Raw genomic sequence first — 23,538 nt, 5'->3', positions numbered from 1 at the left:
CATGCAATGTGAGTGGCTACATCTCTGTCTGTGTCTGTTACAGGACGAGGTCATTGCCGTGTCAGAGAAAGTGATTCTTCGTTTGGAGGATCTGGTCAAATGGACGGTGTGGGAGCCCCAGGCATGGACCAGGGGCCTGAAGGCTGTGCCCCTGAAGCCCAGCACGGCACATCGAGACCAGGGAAGAAATGGCCAGAGAGACATCCCGTACCTCCGCTACCGAGAGTCAACCCTCAACAGTGGCCTCAACTTCAAAGATGTCTTAAGGGAGAAAGCTGAGCTAGGTAAATACTAGTTTTTTTCCTTATAGAGTTGTTATCACCGTTCTTACAACCATGGAAAAACTTTTGGAATCACAGAATATAAAAACTATATTTTGTAGTCCCTCAAGAACATTTGTACTGAAGATCATGCAGAGCCAAAATGTTCTGGAACAGTCATAGAGATGTATTTAGGGTTTCAGCTGGCCAGGTGGTTTCTTGTCAGGTTTGGCTGACAGTAGACAGAAATATTTGCAAAAGAATAATAATGTTTTTTTTTTCCGATTACCAAACTTCTAAGGGATAAGACAGTCTAGCCAAGGTACGAAATATGCATCATCCTGAAAGGTGAATAACGTGCTAAAAGTGACAGTCGTTTAAACCCACTCATCTTGGTCATAATTAAATTAGCATATTGGCATTTAGCTGATGCTTTTAGCCAGATACTACTCTTATCCTGCAAATTATGATGCATGATGGCAAATTGCCATGTAAACCAAAAGAAAACAACAACAAAAAACACAAAAAGGCAATGAGAAGAAGTATATTTATTTCTGTGTTTCTCCCTGCCTCGCCATATGACATAACACTAACCTTGCTGGAGCACGTTACAAGCTTGAGGCCCCATAGTGACATTTAACAGATGAATCAGTACACATGAGCTCAAATTGAATTAGATACAAATAGACAGTATGTACACAAGGAGTATTGAGACCTGTTCCGCAGGTTTGAGAGAAAAGAACCAAAGACTGCTGTAGAGATTAGTAATCAATCACGTTATTTGACCGAGCTTACAAACGCGTGTCCCACTTTTGTGCAGTCTTGTCTTCTCGTGCGTCTTTTTAAAGGTTGTTTGACACTTTTGTGTTGATTAACTGGATGGTTATTTTTTCCTCCAGTGATTTCACAACACAACAGAATCAGAACAGCCTCATTTCAAGCTGTGTTTTTTTTTGTGTTACTTGTTCAACTAAGTAAAATGAGTTCAACTAGGTAAAACTTAACCGGCTCAAATGTATGTCGTGCACATTCTAGCTGGTTGATGGAGGACTTGACTGTGGAGTGTTGAAAGCAAATTGAATGAATCCATTGTGCTGTACACTCACATACTGAATAACATTCACTCAGGCAGTAGATCCTGTAGTTTAGTTTGCAAATAATAGACGTTGATTATTAAGAGAATAAGAAAGCATAAAAAAGGTGATTCAACGTAGAATCTGTGATTTTAGCATTAGATTGAACCACAGCATCCATATTCTTTGGGGAACATGAGCCAAAAATAGCAGAACTACAAGCTTCACAACGCGTCACAATGTGACACTTTGTGAGCCTGTAAATCGGTTATTTTTGGCGAAGATATTTGGCATAGGTGGAAAAGAAGCGGTCCAAGTACAGTTGCAACTCAGGTCTGTTTTTACTAAGAATAGAGGGTGGTTAATATTTAGACCAGATGTAGTCCTGGACCTAATGAGGCCTTTACAGGCTCACAGAGAATATCATTATGAAAAGATCACATCATAATCTTCCCTTTAAGGTCCTCAGCATGTTGATCTGGGAAATGTACACGGGTATGAAGTTTGGCTTTTTAATTGGTTCATAAAACTTCTAGGGCCTTCCAGCTTCGAGGCACAGAGAGGGGATATTGCAGTAAGTGCACTGAGTGTAGCCTATATGACTACAGTTCCCTTAAAGCTGACCACACGATATCGGCTGTCTTTAGTGCTATCCCAGACAAAGCATGCATGCGGAAGAATCGTTTGTCGTATTAAGTGTCTTCGGTCATTTTGAAAGGGTCAAGTACGGCCATCGTAGGCTACGACCGAGTTCTGACAGTGATAGAATATTTGGGTCCATGTTCATGCAGTGTGACTGTTGCTACAATGATTGTCAACATGACAACACGTAAACATGAAACCAACATTACGGTTTTCATGTGTTTAGAATTTAGCATATTATTAGCCATGAATCGCTGTATGACCGTTACTAACATTTCTCAAACCATCGGAACCCAAAACAGCCACCAACCATAACCCCAAGGACTTAAGTTTCTTAGGACTGAATTAAAACCCTGTTATTTGTCTTAACTTTGTGCGATCAAGCATTTATTGTAGAAAGAGAAGGCTTGTTTTTATTTAGATTGTGGATATGTTATTTTTGGAATAAGTTAACTCTGGAGCCATGTGTGAACAAAGTTGAGTCGGTCCTGCAGTGTATTATCACATGCAGGGAATTTGTCTGTCTCTTGTCATGCCTTCAATTGAAAGTAATTGTTAAGTCCTTGACTTGGTATAATCTACTTTATTCCTGGGAAGCTGCTTTGAAGAACTGAGATTCAGATCAAAAGACTCAAGGCCAGTTAATGTCAGAGCACACGCACGCGCACACACACACACACACACACACACACACACACACACACACACACACACACACACACACACACACACACACACACACACACACACACACACACACACACACACACACACACACACACCAAATATTTCTTAGGTGAACACATAGGTATTAGTAATAGTATTAGAAATAATATTGTACAGAGTAATAAGTAGTCGTAACAATATTATCATTAGATCTTGTGGCATTCTGAGATGACAGTCAATTAGAGGTTGCTAGCTCAAATTCCTGAACTGGGCCTGCAGGGGACAGCTAAAAGACCCAAGCCTGAGATATATTTAGTTCCGCACTGGTGGAACACTCACGTGTTGTGAGCTTGTAGATCGGCTATTTTAACGTTCTCATCACTCAAGATGCCCTTGAGCAAAAGGTTCTCAAAGTAGTTTACCCAAAGAATTACTTATTTTCTATCAATTACACACCCCATGAAGTCTTGAATTAATGGAGATTTTTTTTAGTTTTTGTCGCATTCCTAAGCCAATAATTTGATGGTGAAATCCATTTCTATGTTGGCTATTAAAAATCGCAGATCTACAAGCTCACAGCATGCCGTGCTGCGAGTTTTTTTATTTACATAAATCTTCTCCTCTGGGGGTCCCCGGCACAAAACCCTTTCAGATGGGGGTCCGTGTGGCCAAATACATATCAATTTGGGGGTCCTTGACATGAAAACGTTTGAGAACCACTGCCCTTAATCAAAGCACCTTTATCTGCCGTGGAGCTGTGTGGAGAGGGATGTGACGTGTGTGATGGTACCATGCAGGTGTGAATAGATCCAGGTGTACTGTATGTATAATGTATATCCAGGTGTGAATATGCATTGTGATTTCTGTGCAGTTTGTTGATACAAAAGAGCTTTCATTGTAACCTTTGCTGAGTATAGCTCAAAAAACTAAACAACCAACATCTTTATTATTGTACAGTGGTGGTAACAGTAGACCTCTTTTCCCACATGTATAGTATATATTTTCTGCATTGCTTCTGCAAGCAATGCACATCATTCCTGGGATGGAGTAACTGCAGGAGGCAAAATGTTTCTATAATCACTATATTTTTGTGCAATTGTAACTCAAGTGAAATGAATATAATTTTGTGGGTTTGGTGCCTCTAATGCATGCAGAATACTGTCGAGACAGTGAACGTACATGTACTGCAATATAAGCACATTTACATTTCACATTTTGTCTGGTGCTTTTATCCAGTACAGCGTAAGAAAATCAGTCAGTTACAGTACATAAATCTGCAATCAGTTTCACCAAAATTACAAGTATCCAAATAAGGAAGAAATGCAAGTTCTTGTAATTAACTCTGAAAAACAAGAACATGTTTGGAGAGGTTTTTTATATAGTTTATTATTTAGGCTGTAACTATGGAGGGGTTTGGACGTGAGCTTGGCAGGGTTGCTTGGCAGCCTGTGCTGATGTCTCCTCCATTAGATCTTATTCAAATTATGGGCAATTTGGACCATTTATTATTACTAGCTTGGACCAAAGAAGACATGTTATGTACAAGCCGAATAGATCAAAATGTCAATTTCTGCCAAGAAGACTGTCTCCACTGCTTTTATTTTGTATGGCATGTCATCATTTTTATCCTATAAAATGCATTTACTGCTGCCAGTTTCATCTGTTAATACTGGGCCGTGCTTTGGCTATACCAATAATACTCAAGTTCCAGCTTTAATACAAAAAGCCTAAATACGAGAATAATATGATATCAGTGTTGCTGTTGGTTCAATGATCCTAATTTGTACATATTTGAGCTGTTAATTGTATTGTGCACGTGTCAGTGCGTGTGCTATGCATATGCAAGTTCATATTTACTGAATATATGATTGAATGGCGCTCAGATAGCAGCCAACAGCAGCACAGTGTGGGAATGATAATTCAGTGTCGAAATTATGAGGAAGAATGGAGAAAAGAATAATTATCCAGATGAGTACTGACTATAATCACAGCGCTCCTGCAATGATAAGCGTTCCTACACAAAGAGAGAAATCTCTGTCTTAATGAGTAATTTCATTTTGTATTGAGTCACCCAGCACAGTGGGCTGACATCAGTATTTAGTTGTTTCAGTAAAGGAGCGATCCACTTTATTTTGACACACCGTCATTTGAGAAATCTTAAAGTTATAATAAATCCAAACATTTCCCTATATTGTAGCTTGTAGATCTCCTATTTTTGAATAGCCAACATATACATGGATAAAGTGGTTAAAATGATTGTGATGCTGTATTAACTTTATTTTGGTCACCCTTAAGCATCATGAGGCCTAGTCAACCAACAAAAATGTGTAGTAAGTTAACAAAAAGTAAAAACTTACCTAAATTACAAATCTAGCATATATCTATCTCAACTTTTAGGCAACACTGTCACACAACAAAGTATAAAACAGGACATTAATTTCTGGAAACAAACAAAAACATACAGTACCTCCACTGCAGCTGCTACAGTATACTAATGGCTCTTTTCGACAACAAGAACTAAGCGAACAGTGCCGTGCCATGTACTGTTCTTCACAGGTTCTGGGTTTGTTTCCATACACTACGGCTTTGAAAATCTTTATAACAAAAACACATTTTGAAACAAATAGTGAGGATATAAATAGCGAAGAATCTGTCAGCACCACTGCCTTAAACATGTAATGTTGTTGTTAGTAGGAATAAACACAGAAGCACTCGAAAGGAAGTGGACTAAGAAAGTGGGGAGCCAAACCCGAGTTCCTGTTAATATTATTAATATTTTCTTTTTTTTTACCGAATGGGTTCCCAGATTGGGGTTAATGTGGTTTCAATACATCTGCGAAGAACTATTACAGAACTTAAAGGGATCTGTAAAGTTTCAGGTTACGGAAGGTTCTGGGTTACCTTTTGTACTGGAAAATAGACATAATTAGACTGCTGCAGATGAGTAGTGACTCCTATGTTGCGTAGAGAGAGGTTGAGGAGATTTGCATAAGGATTTGTTTCCCCCCTTGAGTGGCCCGCGCAAAAACAAAAATGTTAAATTGCCCTTGGATCCTTGAATGGAGTCCCATGTACAGTATGTATTGGATTCCAGCGCAGAGATGAAGATGAGGACAATCGATAATGGAGGCTTTTGTTGCGGCCAAGCTGTTACATCAGGCCACAGCTGCGAAACACAATCAATAGACTCAGCGGGGGGATAACGTTCATGGTGATTTGCTTATATGGATCAGAGCAGATCACAACTTGTAAGCTTGTTAATATTTCTTGTGTATTGTGTGTGTGCGTGTGCGTGTGCGTGTGTTTGTGTGTAATGTGTGCGGGTGTGTGCGTGCGGCTGTCTGTGTGTGATGAGTTGGACCATCATTATTAGAATGCAGTGCTGGACTGCAACTCTGCAAATTGATGGTGCCATTTTCCTGTGTGTGTGTGTGTGTGTGTGTGTGTGTGTGTGTGTGTGTGTGTGTGTGTGTGTGTGTGTGTGTGTGTGTGTGTGTGTGTGTGTGTGTGTGTGTGTGTGTGTGTGTGTGTGTGTGTGTGTGTGTGTTTATGATGTGGCTAGAGGTTGTTCTTGTGATGTTAATAAGTGTCATTTTAATGACTGTGTTGGTTTGGCCTGTACTGTGGTGGTGGTGGTACAGGTTGTTAGTCAAAGTGCCTCTGTCTGCTTTCTCTTTGTAAGCAAAAATGTATCCTGGCGGAGCGCCAGGAGCCATCTCTCTCTCTCTCTCTCCCTCTCGCTCTCTCTCTCTCTCACTCTCTCCTCCGTGTCTCTCCCTATCTCTCTGTCTGTCTCTCTAGATGTCTCCATCAGTGGTAGAAGAAGTACTCTGAGATTTTTACTTAAGTAAAAGTCCCAATACCGCCATATCAAAATACATGTAAATATCCTGTATTCAGAAAAAGTGCAAAGGTGTTGGCATCAAACAATACTTAAAGTACCAAGATAGAAAATACTTTATTTTTATTTTTAGAATATGTAAAAAATAACTGATCTATTTAAGTATAAGATAGGCCTCAAGTCTTAATTGGTTTATTGTATATTTTATATTAATCTAAATCTGCAAAGTGACTAGTAATCAAGTAATTGTAGTGAAGTAAGACTTAAATATTCGTCTTTGTGATGTGTAGTGGATCAAAAGTACTGAAATTTAAGTATTGAAAAAATGGAAATACTCAAGCGAAGTAAATACACCTCAAAATTGTACTTGAGTAAATGCACTTTCCACCACTGATCTCCAGGTTTTTGGCTCTCACTCTTTCTCTCATTCTCTCCTTCCTTCTCTGTCACTCCCTCACCGTCCGTCTGTCTCTCACTCCTTCACTCTCCACAGTGACGGCTGCCTTTCTGTCCCTCAGTACGGTGCTTTTCCCTCAGTTAAATGTACCTTTGTCAACTCGTAGAAAGAGAGACATCATTCATTGGGCCCGAGTTCTTTCAGCCACAGTGAGACAACTTAGAAAGAAAGAAAGAAGTTCCACGCTGACTGAAACCAAAGCTTTGACTGAAACAGTCGACGTTTAATTACAAAGGTGTTTTTTTCTGGACCGACATGTATTTCACTGAGAGTCTATTAATAATGAACAGACACTGTGATGGATGTTGAACGTCCAACTGGCATATTACTAAACTCATTTGGTGTGTTATATTGAAATGATAAGCCACTACCCCCCCATCCATCCCCCCCAAAAAACAACAACAACAACATTTGGATCAAACAACAAACACCCCACTTGCGCGTGCACGCACGCACGCACGCACACGCACACACACACACGCACACACACACACACACACGTTTCGTTCTGCCAGCCTCAAAATGCTCTTTGTGTTCTTTCTGTCAAACAATAGCGAGAGGAAGAGGCATGCTAAGTCTGATATGGAAATGGTCTTGGTGCTGAATTTGAAAGATCAGAGCACAATTTGTTTGTTCTGTTAATGCTGAGGAAAGTACTTTCTCTCCATAATTGAAGGCGGGCGGGCGGGCGGGGGGGGGGGGGGGGGGGGACAAAAGACAAGACGGGCGCCATGTCGAGCTCGGGAGAAAAAATGAACGTTGCTTTAATGAACTCAGGGAAGGGGTACACACAATGAGAGCATCTTTACAAGAACCAGCTAAGACGATGCATGGGTTTATGGTGTGCGCCCTTGTATACATGTGTAATGCAAACTGTATATTTACCATGTAAATGTCGCGCACACATCTCCGATATCTGCAGTAGGCTAGTGTGTGCATCACGTAACAGCGGTTAGCATGGCGTGTAGCTTGGATTATATGTGTCATTTGGAGCTGACAGGCCCCTTTTGTTACCGTTGGTACATCCAGGTTGGAAAGTCTATTTTTTCAGTGACAAAGGAGCCCTTCCTAATCCACTTGTACTATGCTCCTCTGTCTGCAAGAGCCAAGCCCTGCAAACATAATTAGGTTTCAAGAGCTCCTTATGTACACCTTGAAAAGAGAGAGAGAGGAGGGGGCATGTGTTTATAAGAGAGAGAGGGAGGGAGAGGGAGAGAGAGAGAAATGGGGGGTGGCGAGAGAGAGGAGAAAAGCATAAATGAGAATGAAAGAATGAAAATTTAAGAATGACAGAATGAAAGTGAAAGAAAGAACGATAACGAGACAGAAAAAGAAAAGAGAGGGGGCCTGTGTAGGTTTATCTGCGGATCAATAAGCCAATGATCGACCACCACATCGCAACGTGTTGTGAGCTTGATGATCGACTATTTCCATCGTCATACAAGGAAGTATAAAACAAGGCTTAAGTGCCATTTCCAATTAGGTTCATATACAAAGAAAGAATTGTGCCTATACATTGTGTTGAAAGACTAGACAATTGCACTGAGCTGATAACGTGATAGGCAACAGCTTGTGCAGTCACACACAAGATGAGTTATTTGTTTCCACCTAGATGTACAGTATATGGTGTGTTATGCCGATATCGGTGACGTGAACATTTGACTTTCTGGAAATGTCTTTAATAAACCCACTGCAGGGCTCAATTTATACAAAATACTGTATCTTGTTAGTATAAGCTTCCCTAAACCCAAGGCTTTGAAGTCAGGTCTCCATTCGAGCATACCAAAAAAAATGTCAAAAAATGTATAATAAAGCTCCCAGAGACTCAACGTTTCTTTTGGTTTTCATATTTAAATTATGAAACCCCATCCCTTTGGAATCTTGACCTTGTTGCAATGCAAATTAAAATATGAGCCTGTGATTGGACACTATAACCAGACTCTCTCCGTAACGATTTTCCTGTGAGTCAGCCACGTTATGGGAGACAAGAGTGATTGAATAATAAACAGCATCACAGTAATAGATTGATTATGAAGACATGTGTTTTGACCACCATGTCCTTGTTGCCATCATCTCAAATCACGCACCGGCCGGAAATCAATGTGCCACAGTCTTTTGTGCAAGGAATGGATCGCATTAATATGAAGCCACAGATTGAACAGATGCAGTTATCTTTTAAAAGCCATGCCGTTCTCAATGAGGCTCATGACTTCAGCCGTTTGAACAGGCATAGCAGCGTGTTCTCACCTTGCATGTGATGGTTGATTGGTGTTATTGAAAGCGATCGCTTCACAGCACGCCAGTCTGGAGTGCGTGGGAGGTAATTATATGAGACAAGAGATTTCACTGGCAGCGGGCTCAGTTTTTGCAGCATGCATCTCAGTCCCATTTTTTTTACACGTCGCCCTTGATTGTGCACCGAAAATAGCAGATCTACAAGCGCAGCTTGTGAGCTCTTTGTGTTGTGTCATTCGGCTGTTTGCGCCGAATGACACTGTCGTACGGTATAAATCGTGCTTAACTTGGACTATTGCTCACTCAATGCTGTAAGGCAGTTGTAGGGTCATATTCCTGACTGGAAGAGCACTGTGTGACATAAGGAAGTGGATTTAACCCATTCAATCCGGGGACGCATCTATGTCATTTTAGATGTCTTTAGCTATTCAAAAAGAGCAGATATGTGAGCTTGTAGATCTGCTATTTCTGAAAAATCGTGAAAATCTTTGCAAATCCTTGCAAAATATATGTAAAGATTTTCACGAATTTTCACGACTTTTCAAAAGATGTTGCAGATATACAAGCTCATAGCGTGGCACTCTGTGCCGCGCTATGAGCTTGTATATCTGCTATTTTTTAATAGCCAAAGTATAAAATAACGGTTACAGCTCAAATCTAAAATGACACAGATGCGTTCCCGGATTGAATGGGTTAAGGGTATGAAAAGTAAATATAGAAGTGTGAGATATTGTAGCTTCGTTACTGTGAGAAGAAATGTCCAAAAAAGTATAACTGGATCTCTGGGAACACTGGATACGTGTGAGCCTGTTACCTGGAAGATACAGGAAATAATTGAAGGTATTATAAGCTTTTTTAGTAGGTACATATACAGTATATGAGTTGTGTGTAGGGAAATAAGCTCAACACAGTTTCTATGAAACTTGAAATTTGAATAATCCTTTTAAAACAAAATGTATGAAAAATATTGCGTGGCCACCGGGTATCTGAAGCTCCGGCGATGAATTTCACTGTGTAAAGATAAAGAGATCCAATGAAATGAATCATCATGTAAACAAATCCCGTAGTATTAGCACCCTGATATAAAAAGAGGTGCCATACTGCAATTATGAAAAGGCATAGAACGCCTCTGTGTTTATTTCAGCAGTTCCCGTAGACATTTGACATTTTGTCACCAGTATCTATTTTCATCTCAACGAGCCCGGAGATATGAGTGCAACCTTTTAATCCTACAACATTATTCATAGAGCCACAGAACTGTGAGCATCTGTCGAACAATATTAGGAATGATGTGATGCAAGGGAATTGGCTTATTAAACTTTTTTCTCAATCGCTTTGGATGCATTTCCTGAAACTCTAAAACCTCGTTCCCAAAACCGTAATGTGCAATCCCCGAAACAATCAAAATCATTTCTCATAACAGTGTGTACCCCCCCCCCCCCCCCCCCGGTGCAAAATAAACTATATAACAATCAAAATGATAACCACATGCGCCAAAAGACATGCGTCAGTGAATCGCTACGACAATGTCACCAAATGTAGAGCACCTTCTCCTTATGGTGTGCAAAGTACAGCATGTTTTTCGCTGTCAGGCAGAAACCTCTTATCTCCATATTCTAACTTTTTTCGTAAATTAACGCCCTACTTAATCATACTACAGCGTCACACGAAAATATCAAAAGTTGCAGATCCACAAGCTCGATCTGCTGCTTTTGCTACTTTGGAATTTGAATCCGGAAAAGTAACAGTTTTGGACATATGAGGTTTCCACCCCGACAGAGACGATATGCACCAATACTGGACAGATTGTGCGATAGTATAGAAACGGAAGTCTGATGTAATGTAAGCATCATGTCATTTTATACTTTAGCTTTTCAAAAACAGAGTGCTGCGCTATGAGCTTGTAGATCTGCTATTTTTGAAATGTCCGCAGCCAAATGTAATTTTGGAGGTCCTTGACATGAAAAAGTTTGAGAACCACTGATATATAGAAATATATGGTTTTTTTTTTTAAACTGTTAGGATTTAGTCATTTGTGTCATTGTCATTCTAAAATGACACAGATGCGTTCCCGGATTGAATGAGTTAATATCGCGGCACATAAGAACTGTATTGCAAAAATAAAGAAAAACTCATATGGCTATGAAGCATCAACTGACGGTGAGAAAACGCTAATATTACCACCGCCGAATTAATACAATTTTGCCAGAAACAGACTGTATCAAGTACAACCGATACAGAGCCACCTCCCTGACAATAGCGCCGGGAAAGTTTGCTTATTTTTGCCATATAAGAGAAGATTTTTTACAGCTATAGCAGTGATTCTCAACCATTTTAATTTCAAGGACCCCCAGCATTTGATATGCATTAGGACCACGGTCTCCCATTTGATACCATTTTCATCGCTGGGACCCCAAATCTACACTGTAATATCGTCAGTGTTAATCTTGGTTCCATTTGTACGCTCTCGGAGTTACAGACACACTAGGGTCCATGGGGTTACTAGCAATCAATCATTTGGCTGGGGACCCCCTGGAACCCCCTCAAGGACAACTGGGGGTCCCCGGACCCCACTTTGAGAACCAATGTATTACGTAACCTTTTCATATGGTATGGTTGTTTTACCTTTCTATATTATTTATTTTTTAGCATTTATACATGTTTGTGAGTATTGTGTTCACAAAAGCACCTATGGGATGGAATTGACAGTACAGTATGTGTTCTCCATTACTGAAGGAATGTTATTTACTCCCAACTACCCATCATGCTGGCCTTATCTTTTGTACAAACACAATTTTCATTGTACAAAGTATTTTGCATGCAATGATTTACCCAGTCAACAACTGTGTCAATACGAATGAGACAGGTACATAGCCAATTGAGTTTTCAGTGGAATGTCAAAGTGGAACGAGAATTGCATCCACACTATGACAACTATATTTAGTGTTTTGCATTCTGTGTGGACACAATGGAAGAGAAATAGTGTTTGAGGCACTGTCAAGAGAATGAGGTTAGAGTTTCAGGAAATGCTTCCAAGCGATTAGAGACAAACTGTAAAAACAAGAAACTATTTTGCATTTGATAGCTTGATTCTAAAACGCCACGTAAGAGAGAAAACTCATACAGGTTACACTATTAAAAAGAAGTGATAAAGGGTGATAAAGGGTTATCTCTCCTCATTGGATGAAATTTGAATATTTATTTTCCATTTACTAAAAAGTTGGAAGGATGTGGAGATTCCTCTTACTGAACAAACACTATAGCAATTATTACTATATATAGAGTTTTAAACACATAACTTACACTCTCTTTAAGTTTTGCACAATCTTTTTAGTTTAATTTCTAACTGTATCAAGCTAAGTTATAATTTCATCTTTAGCTCTGCTGTGGTTGAGCATTTCAGATGATTGATGTCAGATATGGGTAAATAATTAAAAGCATATTCCATAAAAGGCTTTTTTATCACTGCAGTCGTGCGTTGCACTTGAACAGTTTACCGTACATGCTGCTGTAGAGCTTAAACTGCTTTCATAACCTGAAACCCATTCAAACCCTGATGTTTTAATTGCTCCAGACTTGTGAATTCCATCTGACGGCAGTCTTATAATAAACATGCATGGTGCTAATCAACCACCCCCCCTGTGCCAGGATAGCGTAGTTATTATTAGAGCCTGACCGATATGTCGGTCTGGCCGATAAATCGGTCTATTTGATTTTTTTGACGACATCGGTAACAGAGATTATGCAGCCGCTGTGTCCTGATTTTAAACCACTTTCAACCTGATGTCCCTATTTTGGGCATGTCATTGTAGGCGAGCGTTTTCAAAGGTTTTCGGACGTGTTCAAAAATAGCAGATCTACGAGTGTGTAGATATTCAACAGGGCTTAAAGGGGAGTTTTGGACTAAGGTTTTCTTACCTTTTCTATGACGTTATGATATCTTAGGATGAATGGTAGAGTAGAAAAATGTCATAACTCCATCCCGGGTCCGGCACAGCTTAAAACGTGCGCCAATAGGCCTTGCGCTAGATCGCGTATTTTAATTTTAATTGTTTTTTTTGTTTTTTTTTAGATCTGACGTTCATAGTGACAGAACACTGTAAAAAAAAACAGAAGTCTCGCTAGACGAGATCGAAATCTCGAGATTTCAATCTCGCATAGTGTTCTGTCACTATGAACGTCAGATCTCACAAAAAAAAATTTTATTAAAATGCGCTATCTAGCACAAGGCCTATTGGTGCACGTTCTAATTAAAAGTTATCATATAGAAACTAATCAAATCTACGTTTTTAAATTGATTAGAACGTTTTGCACTTTTTTTTCACAAAATATCGGTCAGTACTACGGTAATCAGTGGTCTACTAATCTCCAAAATCGGGTTTGGACCCAAACATCTGGCGTCGGTCAGGCTCCAGTTATTATTACACTACCTAATGGCAGCAGCTTACTGAATATCTGCATTACATTAGACAGTAAAAGTTACAGTACACAAGATATATACAGCCGTTAGACAACCTTTGTTATACATGATTAAACTCTGCCTTCTCAAATGATCCCTTTGAGTGAAATTTGGCCCTGGAGTACATATATCTTTTTACCTCAATAAAAGGTCTCTTATTTTAAAATATGCCTCCATTTGAACCCCACCCCGATTCACAGTACAGTAGGTGTTATTGCCGCGAGGAATATTACTCTTTTATAGTAACCTGACACCGGATACACTGCAGTATGTGAGATTGCTGAGTCTTCATTTACACAAAGTGTGAAAAACGACCTCATTGTCCCAAAGCCAGTCATAAAGCCCTCTCCTTTATATCATGCCGCTGCCTGTATTAGGATCATATAATCGCTAAGTGGTTTTGGTTTTCACTGGAGAGGCTGCTATGGATATGTATATATATATTTTTTTATGTTAATCATTTTTACAGTGGAATCTAGTCCACTGCGCACACCACACCTATGTAGGTCAAAAAAGTATGGATTGTACTAGGTTTTTATGGCCACAGAATTAGTATACTAAAATCACTTTTAGACACTTTTCAACCCGGTGTCTATGTTTTGGGCATGTCATCATTGGCAAAATATTAAATTTGATTGATTTTTATATTCATTTTTTTTTTTGATTCTAAAATAGTATTAATCTACAAGCTCACTTTGTGAGAATAGCATTTTTTTTTTAAATAGAAAATAGTTTTGAATAGCGAATATAGTTTATGACTAATTTCGCTATTCGAGATAATTAATAGTCAATACCGGGAAACCGAAGTATATACGGCTTAAATGGTTAATACTGTAATTATTGGCAATGGCAAGTACATACACTACATCGTATTACAGTAGTGTGTCTGGCCTTGCATATTATTCTTTTTTTTATTGTACTTCAGTCATCATCCAACCAATATATCATATTGTCTCCGTCAGAAAGATTGGAAGGACTTGCACAGAGTTGTACAGAGAGAGAGAGAGGGAGACAGACAGCAGTGTGTGATGAGATGGATGGCCATGAAGACAGACAGAACTACTGTACAGCATATCCGGCATATGGCCTGTTAGAGACATTCTGCTGACTACAGCAAGTGACTGCACTGCACGCTCATATGACTCAAGAGTCATTAATTCTGTTACATTCAAACAATGTAGCAATCCACTGATGTTTTTAAAATGGGGAAATTCCGTTAAGCCCTTTTATTTATTCAAATAAATAAAATATATTATTACTATTAGAGCTGGATCTTTTTGGCAGTGCTTCTAAAACTTTGCAAAGTCATCATTTGAAGAGTTTTGTTCCAAGTTAAATTCCCACCAGGTACAAATATATTTATATATATATATATATATATATATATAAGCATACAACTCAGAAAGCTAAAAGTAACTTTCACAGACTGCGTTCACTGCATTGAAGATGTTTTACTGTAAATAAACTTCGGTGATGTACAGTAGGTGCCGGTGGTACACGTTATGTTTATTTTTTGTTAAAGTGTAAATGCGGCATTTTGGAAAACAAGACACTGTCTGATTTAGTTACTGTACCTGGGTCTATGGCGCTCTGCAGTATTAGACTTCACGATACTATATTGCACTATATTGTATTGTATTGTATTCTAGTCGATTCTATTCGGGTCCGTTCTGTTCTGCTCTGCTCTGTGTTCTGTTCTCCCACCATAGTCAAATCAATGACAGATAAAACCACTTAAAGATTCTTTTTTTTCCTTCCCCATCATCCCCCCCTAGACCTAATTTAAGAGCCTTAAAACATTCACTCATATTTAAATGAATGTTTGGCTTAGGAGAGGATTCTTCTGCTCTCCTCTCTCACACACAGATGTCAAGACACACACATACACACTACAATCTCCGTCTCTCTCTCTTGTCACACACGCACACACAAACACACAGTATTTCCTATCTCTCTGTCTGTCTGTCTGTCTTTCTCTCTGTGTGTGTGTGTGTGTGTGTGTGTGTGTGTGTGTGTGTGTGTGTGTGTGTGTGTGTGTGTGTGTGTGTGTGTGTGTGTGTGTGTGTGTGTGTGCGCGCGTGCGCGCGTGTGTGTGTGTCTGTCACTGCTGTGCTTCCTCGGAGAGCCATTCCAGGCTATAGGTTTTCCATGTGGTTTTATAGCCATGCCTGTGTGGTTTAACAGTCATGTTGTTCTGATTACTGGACTCCTCTGTGTGGATGTTAATGGGCCTCATTGTTCCCAGAGACACTCCAACTTCAGACTTCATTTCACCATCCGTGTGTATACCTCCATGTACAGTTTAACTCCAACAGTGTACACATGTAACCAAATGGACCCTTACGGGCCCATTTGGTTACATGTGTACACTGTTGGGAGTTACAAATGGACAGTGGTGGACAAAGTACTCAAACCTAGTAGTTAAGTCAATTTATGGCTCAATTACAAGTGAAAGTTTGTACAGTCAAATTTGCACTAGAAATACTGCTCTGGGCTATCAAGATTATGAAATTTTCCCAAGATTTTGAACAAATATCAATAATAGTGGAAAATAGCAGATCTACAAGCTCACCACGTGTCTCAATTCGATGCTTTGTGAGCTTGTTGATCTGCTATTTTGACTGTATTTTAAAAAGTGGTTAATTCCATAATGTCCCTTTTCCCTTTCTAGAAATGTAGTTGAGTCAGAAGTACAATAATTGCCTTTGAAACATAGTGGAGTCAAAGTCATCCAAGTAGCCAAAAATACAAATACTCAAGTAAAGTATACGCAGATACTCAAATTTACTTGAGTACAGTACTCAAGTAAATGTACTTTGATACTGTCTACCGTTGCAAATGGATAAACTAACAGTGAGGATTGTACTGCGTACGCACGCTGTGGAATTTGACATGCTGGAGCGCATTATAATTGAACGGTACAATAGCCCTATTATGTTCTGCTACATTCTGCTCTGTATCCCCACGCTCATCTGTGCTGATCTTCTGATTCTGCACCCGATTTGCTCTTTCATCTGTTCTGGTCTTTATTGTCTGCCATGTTCTATCCTGTTATTCTAATATATATTCAGTTCAGAGTCAACATTATTGGCAGGAATCCATTAGCCGGGAGAACACCACAATAGGGTTCATATATTATAAATAATGAACACATTCTATTCCATTCTGTATTTATATTCTAGGTTATGCCCATCTGTTATATTGGGTCCATTTGTTCTATTATATATTGTCGCTGTTGAGCAGAAACCTTGTATCTCCATAATGTCAATGTTTTATCCCCCCCGTAAATTAATGCATTACTTCATCGCACAAGAGTGTCGTGCAAAAGGAGCAAAAATACAAGCAATCTACAAGCTCACAATAGCAGATGTGTGAGCTTGTTGATCTGCTACTTTCACTACTATTGAAACATTTTGAAAGTGGTAAATGGTGCATTTACAGTATAATAGTTCCTTTATCCAAAGTGCATTACATTCACCCATTCACACATATTCACACACGCCGAAGGTAGAGGAAGTCATGCAAGGCACCACCAACCTGCTCATCGGGTGCAATTAGGGGTTCAGTGTCTTGCCCAAGGACACATCGGCAGTAACTCTGTGGGAGCCCGGGATGAAACTGGGAACCTTACGTTTCCGCTCTATCTCCTGAGCCACTGCCGCGAAGTGAAGTGAAAGTCTGTTTGTGGATTTTGCAAATATTGAACCAATGAAAAGTATTAACAAGAGCTTGTGACTAAATAATAGCCACACCGGAAACATTGGAACTCAGGTTTTGTTTTTGTTTTGTTTTTGTTTTTTTTAACGGTTTTGGACATACAAGGTTTCCGCCCGACAGCAACGATATACCAGATTCTGTCCCTCCCTGTTCCATTCTATTCTAGTGTCTAGGAGGTTCTGTTTTGTTTTTGTTCTGTTCTGTATCCTAGATAGTGTCAGTGGCAGCCAGTTGTATCAGGCCCACCCCTGTTCTGTCTGTCAGACAGCCCAGGATTATGCAGTATGCAGCGTTGCCAGCTTTTGTGAGAAAAACAAGCAGAAAGGTCTACGAAAACAAGCCCAAAAGAAGCGGCTAGGTCGCATGATCACACACACACACACACAAGGGGGTCCCCAGCAAAAATGGCTTAGTATTGCAGTATATTATATATATATCAGTTGAACCACTGTAACCCTATTTACATCGGCTATTTTCTAATAATCTTGAATAAAATAAAAAAGGGAATATTTATGAAAAGTTTTAAATACACAAATCTTTTATGGGGGTCTCTGGCACAAAATATTGTCTGCGGATAAATACATATTAATGTGGTGGTCCTTGACATGAAAATGTTTGAGAGCAACTGCTTTAAACATTAGACAGCAAGCCCACATAAGCTACTTTAGAAACAAATAAAAAAAAGAAAACACAACTACCAATATTTACAAGCGACATTACAGAAAAACAAGCCCAAAGTCACTTATAATAAGAGGACATGGCAACACTGGCAGTATGTCTCCTTAGCATGACCTCAGACAGGAAATGAATAGTTTTACTGTCTCTCCATTAAGTCAGGCTGAAACAACACACTCAGCTTTATTAATGGGACGGCCAGCTCTCTCAAACATGAAAACAAAGCCAACCCTCCACAAACAGCCACAAATCTAATAAAAAAAGAAATGGTATGACTTGACTTCATTTGACTTGATTCGGTTTGACCTGATTGCATTTAGCTGCGCTTTTGTTCTGTTTCATTTTATTTTTTCTTCACCTTAACATCGTTATTCTTAGCACGCTATTCTTCTGTCCTGGAATATACTGTATTTTCTTTTTTTCTTTCTTTCCTCGCTTTCTTTCTTTTATTTATTTATTTATTTGCTTTACATGTTATATAGATTCTTCTCATTTTCCAAGTGGGTGCCTTCCTTTTAAAAACAGGCCAACTCAATTAAATGTTAACGCAGCTTGCTGCCCCTTTTAGAAGTATGTCACCCCACCCCAGTCCCCCTTCCATAAGTTTTTGCTCGCTCTCTCTCTCTCTAACTCATCTTCTCCCGCTGGGTGGTGGGATGGTTAATTTGAACCCATAGGTCTAGGTGTGGCTCTGAGAGACCCAGATACACTGCGTGTTATTATTTCTAGGTCCTGCCTGCGTCATCCATTCTAAATGACTAAGACCATTGCGGCGGAGTCCCACTTTTCTTTATTTGATTGATGCATTGTGCTGCGGCATTGTTACACTAATGGCTGCAAGGGTGGCCTGCTGGTTTTTAAAAAGATGGTTCCGTAAGCAGATGGGGATCACAGGTTTGGACAACCCCTGATCTATGACCCTATTAGTGAAATGTGTACATTTATAGCCTGTGCCTTAGTGGGGTCTGTGACTAGAGATAATTCCTAATTATGTCATGCGGTGTGACCAATGAAAAAAAATGTCTGTGAGAGTGGTTCTCAAACTTTTTTAATTTCAAGTAATTTAGTTACTTGAAATAGAAGTTATTTCAAATCTCAAAACTTTTAGAGAGAACACTACAGTATACAGTACTATTGCCTAATCCAGTGGTTCTCTAACTTTTTGGGCTCCGGGCACCCCTTTGTTTAATTCACGGCACCCGGAAATTATTTATATTGTTATTTTTCACTCTAGCACATTATTTTCATGGCATACTGTATGTGTTAATCCTTCATTGAATATACAGTATGATTTACAGTACCCCCCACCCCCCCCCCAATTCTCCCACTAATAATAATTAACATTTCCTTCTTTTTTATTTTGCATTTTATTTTTTATCCCCAACAGCGAAGGAGTAGAGCTTTAAGGATAGTCATGGCATGTTAAGTCCAAACCACATTCTTTCCGGTTTCGGTCTAAGGAGCTCTAGGGGGGTCTAGCAGGGATTTTAGACTCTTGTTTTCTCTTGCTGTCCTTCCATGAATAATGCACTTTGTGGTGTTTCTCTCCCCCAATGAATATAGTACTCACTTCAGCACTTCTGAAGAAAATTTATGTAGACAAACATCACACTACTGGACACTGATTGACAGAGAGCAAAAGCTCTAGTGAGTGTGAGTGAAGGCAGCATTTATGACTTGAAGGATTAAAGGAGTTGTTTGTGTCGGGAAGGCCAAACAAGACCAAGTGTTGCTGTAGCTGTGAGATGATAACTTGCAACCCTCTATAAAAACTGCTTGTAAAATGGATGGAAAACGGACTTACAGAAAATGCAATAACTTTAAGATCAAACCACCCGTCGGAAATCACATTAAACCGCTCTTGATCGCATACTGTATCGATATAAATACAGGAACATCTGAATTCTTTCTAACAGGGAACTGTTTCTGTGGCTCGATCCGACTCCGGAGAACCAAATTGGTTGCAGGCCTACGTCTGCTGAGTCACCACATGACAAGAGTAGCAATATGTTTTCATAAGCTTTTGGTCCAAGGGTGAAAGGCTAAATTTCCTATTTGTCTGACAAAAAGTTTTAAGGGCCCCCACTGCACAGGATGTGTTGTTGTAAACTCTGAGGGGCCAGCGTAAAGCTCCCATGTCTAATCATTCCAGATCGCATGACATTTCAAACGGTGAAATACTAGAAAGTAAAGAACTTCAAACCAAAATTCCACAGTGTAATTCTTTTTTTTCCCTCCTTCTTCTTCTTCAAACATATTGAAGCGAGAGACAGACCGAGGGAATCAGGAATGTGAGCAGGAGAGAAAAAAGAAATAATAGATGAAAATCCTCAATAGCGGTAGACTTTTAAAGTGAAAACTACTGTATTGTCTTTGGGGGGAATATCTCATAGCCTATTTTAGTGATAATTTCGCAACACATGAAACTCAGCTAGAAAAACCTAAGATAATTTGTATGGTATTTTGTGGAAATAAGGCCACTTCTTGTTAAACGTCTTTGATTATTAGTTACCTTTTATATACACATGCAGACATGTTAGTCATCAGCAAAGCAGACAGAGAGAGAGAAAACAAATGAATGAATAAGTCTGAACAGGAGTCTGACACACACACGGTCACCACTCACCAGTGAAATTCCTCCTTCTGCAGTTCCGCTACACATAACACTGTGATCGCACTCTCTCTGGTGTTGTCTTGCATTAGCAGAGGTACGGTAGTTTACATCAGTGCTTCTCAACCTTTTCTTGGATCAATGGCAAAAGAGTTGATGGCAGCCCATCCATCTGACCACTTAACAAGCCAGTCGAAAGGCATTTTCAGGGCATGATTATTTTGATGATCAATCAATCAAATCAATGGTGTTCTGGCTTGGATCAATGTAACTAACCTAGTGTACGTTAAGTTCCTGTTTGTCGGTATCACAAAAGAAACTCATGTTTTTTCAAGGAATTAAAGAAAAAATACAATGAAACTTTTTGATGCATTATGTATTTATTTATTTTTATGTCATATTATAATTAAAATCAGTGTTTTGCCAATTATTTGAAGGCCTAGTTGCAATACCGTCGCGGCCCACCATTGGTCCCCGGCCCACAGGTTGAGGACCACAGGTTTAAATGTGCACAAAGAGAGAGAGAGAGGCAGATAGAGAACACATTCAGCAGCACCCCTTTTGTTCCATATAGTGTTTCATAACGTACAGCCTCTCTGCTTTGATCCCCTCGCCCTCTGCATTAGATGAAGGAGATTGTTCAGTTAAGGGATTTGCCTTTACTGTACCTTCCTTCCTTCCTTCCTTCCTTCCTTCCTTCCTTCCTTCCTTCCTTCCTTCCTTCCTTCCTTCCTTCCTTCCTTCCTTCCTTCCTTCCTTCCTTCCTTCCTTCCTTCCTTTCGTCTCAGAGGAAACGTAGCCCAAAGAAATGGTTCCTGTGTTTTGCTTTATGATATGGACAGAGATGGTTTTAATATGCATGTACTAACCACTCGCCATCAGGGCTCACGGCGGGAGCCATGCATGATTTATTCTGTTGAGAATAATTGAAATAAAAGACAGGGGGAGAGACAGAGAGAGACAGTGAGAGAGAGAAATTGGAGAGGGATTATTTTATTTTATGTGGAAAATAATTGAGGTAGAATAGAGAGAGAGGGAGAGAGAACAGGGAGCAAATATATGGAGACGGGCAGACTGATAATTAATAATAACAGCAGTGCTTAGTTGATCTATGTCCTGGCTGTCTGTCTGCTTTCTGCCATTTTGTCACTTCTTAAATGTTAACTAATTGGTTTCACTGACTGAGGCGCTGCTCCTCTCTTCTGTTCACCCAGCCCTTCTCTCCCCATCTCTCTCCCTCACATCTCCTGCACTCCCATTACTCCCATCTCTCCTTCCCTCCCGCCCCATGCCATTCCGTTTCCCTCACTCATGCTTCCCTATATCGTCCCTCTCTATACGTATATACTGTATTTCTCTCTCCCTCCCCTCCCTGTCTCTCCATTCTTCTGTGAATGTAATCATTTCTCCCGTTCGTTTGTCTCGAAATAAGGAGAGCAGCTATTGTGTTTGGAGGACGCTTGTCACAATGTGATTTCCTTTCTCCCTAAGCAGGGAGAAGTTAATCTCCCCGACATGATTTATCTCTGCAGCATTTGTTTGACACCTGGGCTTCCTAACTCAATACATATTTAAATTGCTCATTAAAAAACGATGGGAAAAATAAATGTTTGCGTCCCAGGCAACAGGGTACAAGGGGCGATGCTGTTTTAGCTGATTATTGCTGCACTTGATCCCTTGTCTAAACTTTCCCTGTGCATTATATATATTTAGACTCGATGAATAAATGATGTGTGTGTATGTGGGGCGGTGTGGGGTGCACACACAAATCATGTGTATGTACACACACACACACACACACACACACACACACACACACACACACACACACTCGCACACGCTCTCGCACACGCTCTCGCACACACACACTCGCGGGCTTGTGCATTTTGATCTTAAGTGCATGATGAACACCGACCAAAGTTATTAAAAAGCTTTTATGCGATGCAATTAAAACATAGGAACCAGGACAAGGACGGCATGTTCTTTGCTGGGAGGAAGAGGGTGGCTCGCAGATTGCTGTGATGAATTTCAGCTTCACTGGCGTTGTAATACTGTATACAGCTAACCTAATTTGTAGGCTTATGTCCTAATTTGCATAATTGCATTTCACATAATAGCTCGCAATCTCCCGTTCGGATTTGTTGAAAGGATCCTCCTGGTTATGTGTTTATAACGCTGCGCCGACTGTGATTCAACAGATAACAATTTGATTTTGTCCCCGCCATCGTATGTATTCCCATTAACGTGGAGAGGCAGGGGAGGCGTGCCATGAGAATTTGCTTCCGCTGTTGAAAACAAAATCACTCTAAAACAATCATTGCGTTATAGCTTTCATTTGATTTCAGTTTCATCCGTTTATTCCACAAGTGTTTTATTTTTTTTCAATCTTCATGCTGTTATTTATTCATTGAATACTTTTCTGCACTCACACACATTCAGAACTGAGCCTCCTAGACAAAACCAGTCTACTGAGCAGCTTCACTGCTCGGGGTGCCTTGCTCAAAGGTAGAGAGTCCAGAGATCTGAGCCAGTCGCCCTTATCTAATTGTTGACTGTGATGATTGGCTTGTGATGGTTGTGATGATGATGCTGTGAGTGATTCTCTTCGAGATCAGGCACAGTAAAGTGAAACCTATAAATTACTATGTAAACAAAACCAGCAGATGGATGAGAGGAGATAGGCGGGTGTTATACTGTAATTACACTTGTTGGGGTCTTTATGGAAATTCATACTAAACAATAATTACATGTAGTTAATTAGACTTTTACATGAACCCTAGCATTATATCAGCTATCATCCGTCAAGACTGAGGGTGTTTCAAAATGATAAGGCAAAACTTTGTCTAATTGCTCATTTTATTTTGATTAAATATATTTGAACTCAATTTGTGAGTTGTCCTGA

General features: G+C 39.8%; 1 protein-coding gene across 1 annotated transcript in view; it reads left to right on the top strand.

The window, feature by feature from the left end:
- LOC308104568 (AT-rich interactive domain-containing protein 5B-like) overlaps positions 1-23,538 on the top strand; it is a 148,763-nt gene that overhangs the window by 26,609 nt on the left and 98,616 nt on the right. Inside the window, 1 exon segment of the mRNA XM_080455013.1 lies at positions 44-284. Within this exon segment, the coding sequence (XP_080311139.1) occupies positions 44-284 (241 nt within the window).

The sequence above is a fragment of the Gymnoscopelus braueri genome (assembly GCF_963280865.1).
Source record: "Gymnoscopelus braueri genome assembly, chromosome: 17".
Classification (NCBI taxonomy): domain Eukaryota; kingdom Metazoa; phylum Chordata; class Actinopteri; order Myctophiformes; family Myctophidae; genus Gymnoscopelus; species Gymnoscopelus braueri.
The sequence above is the reverse complement of the archived record's forward strand: the minus strand, read 5'-3'. Positions and strand labels throughout refer to the sequence as shown.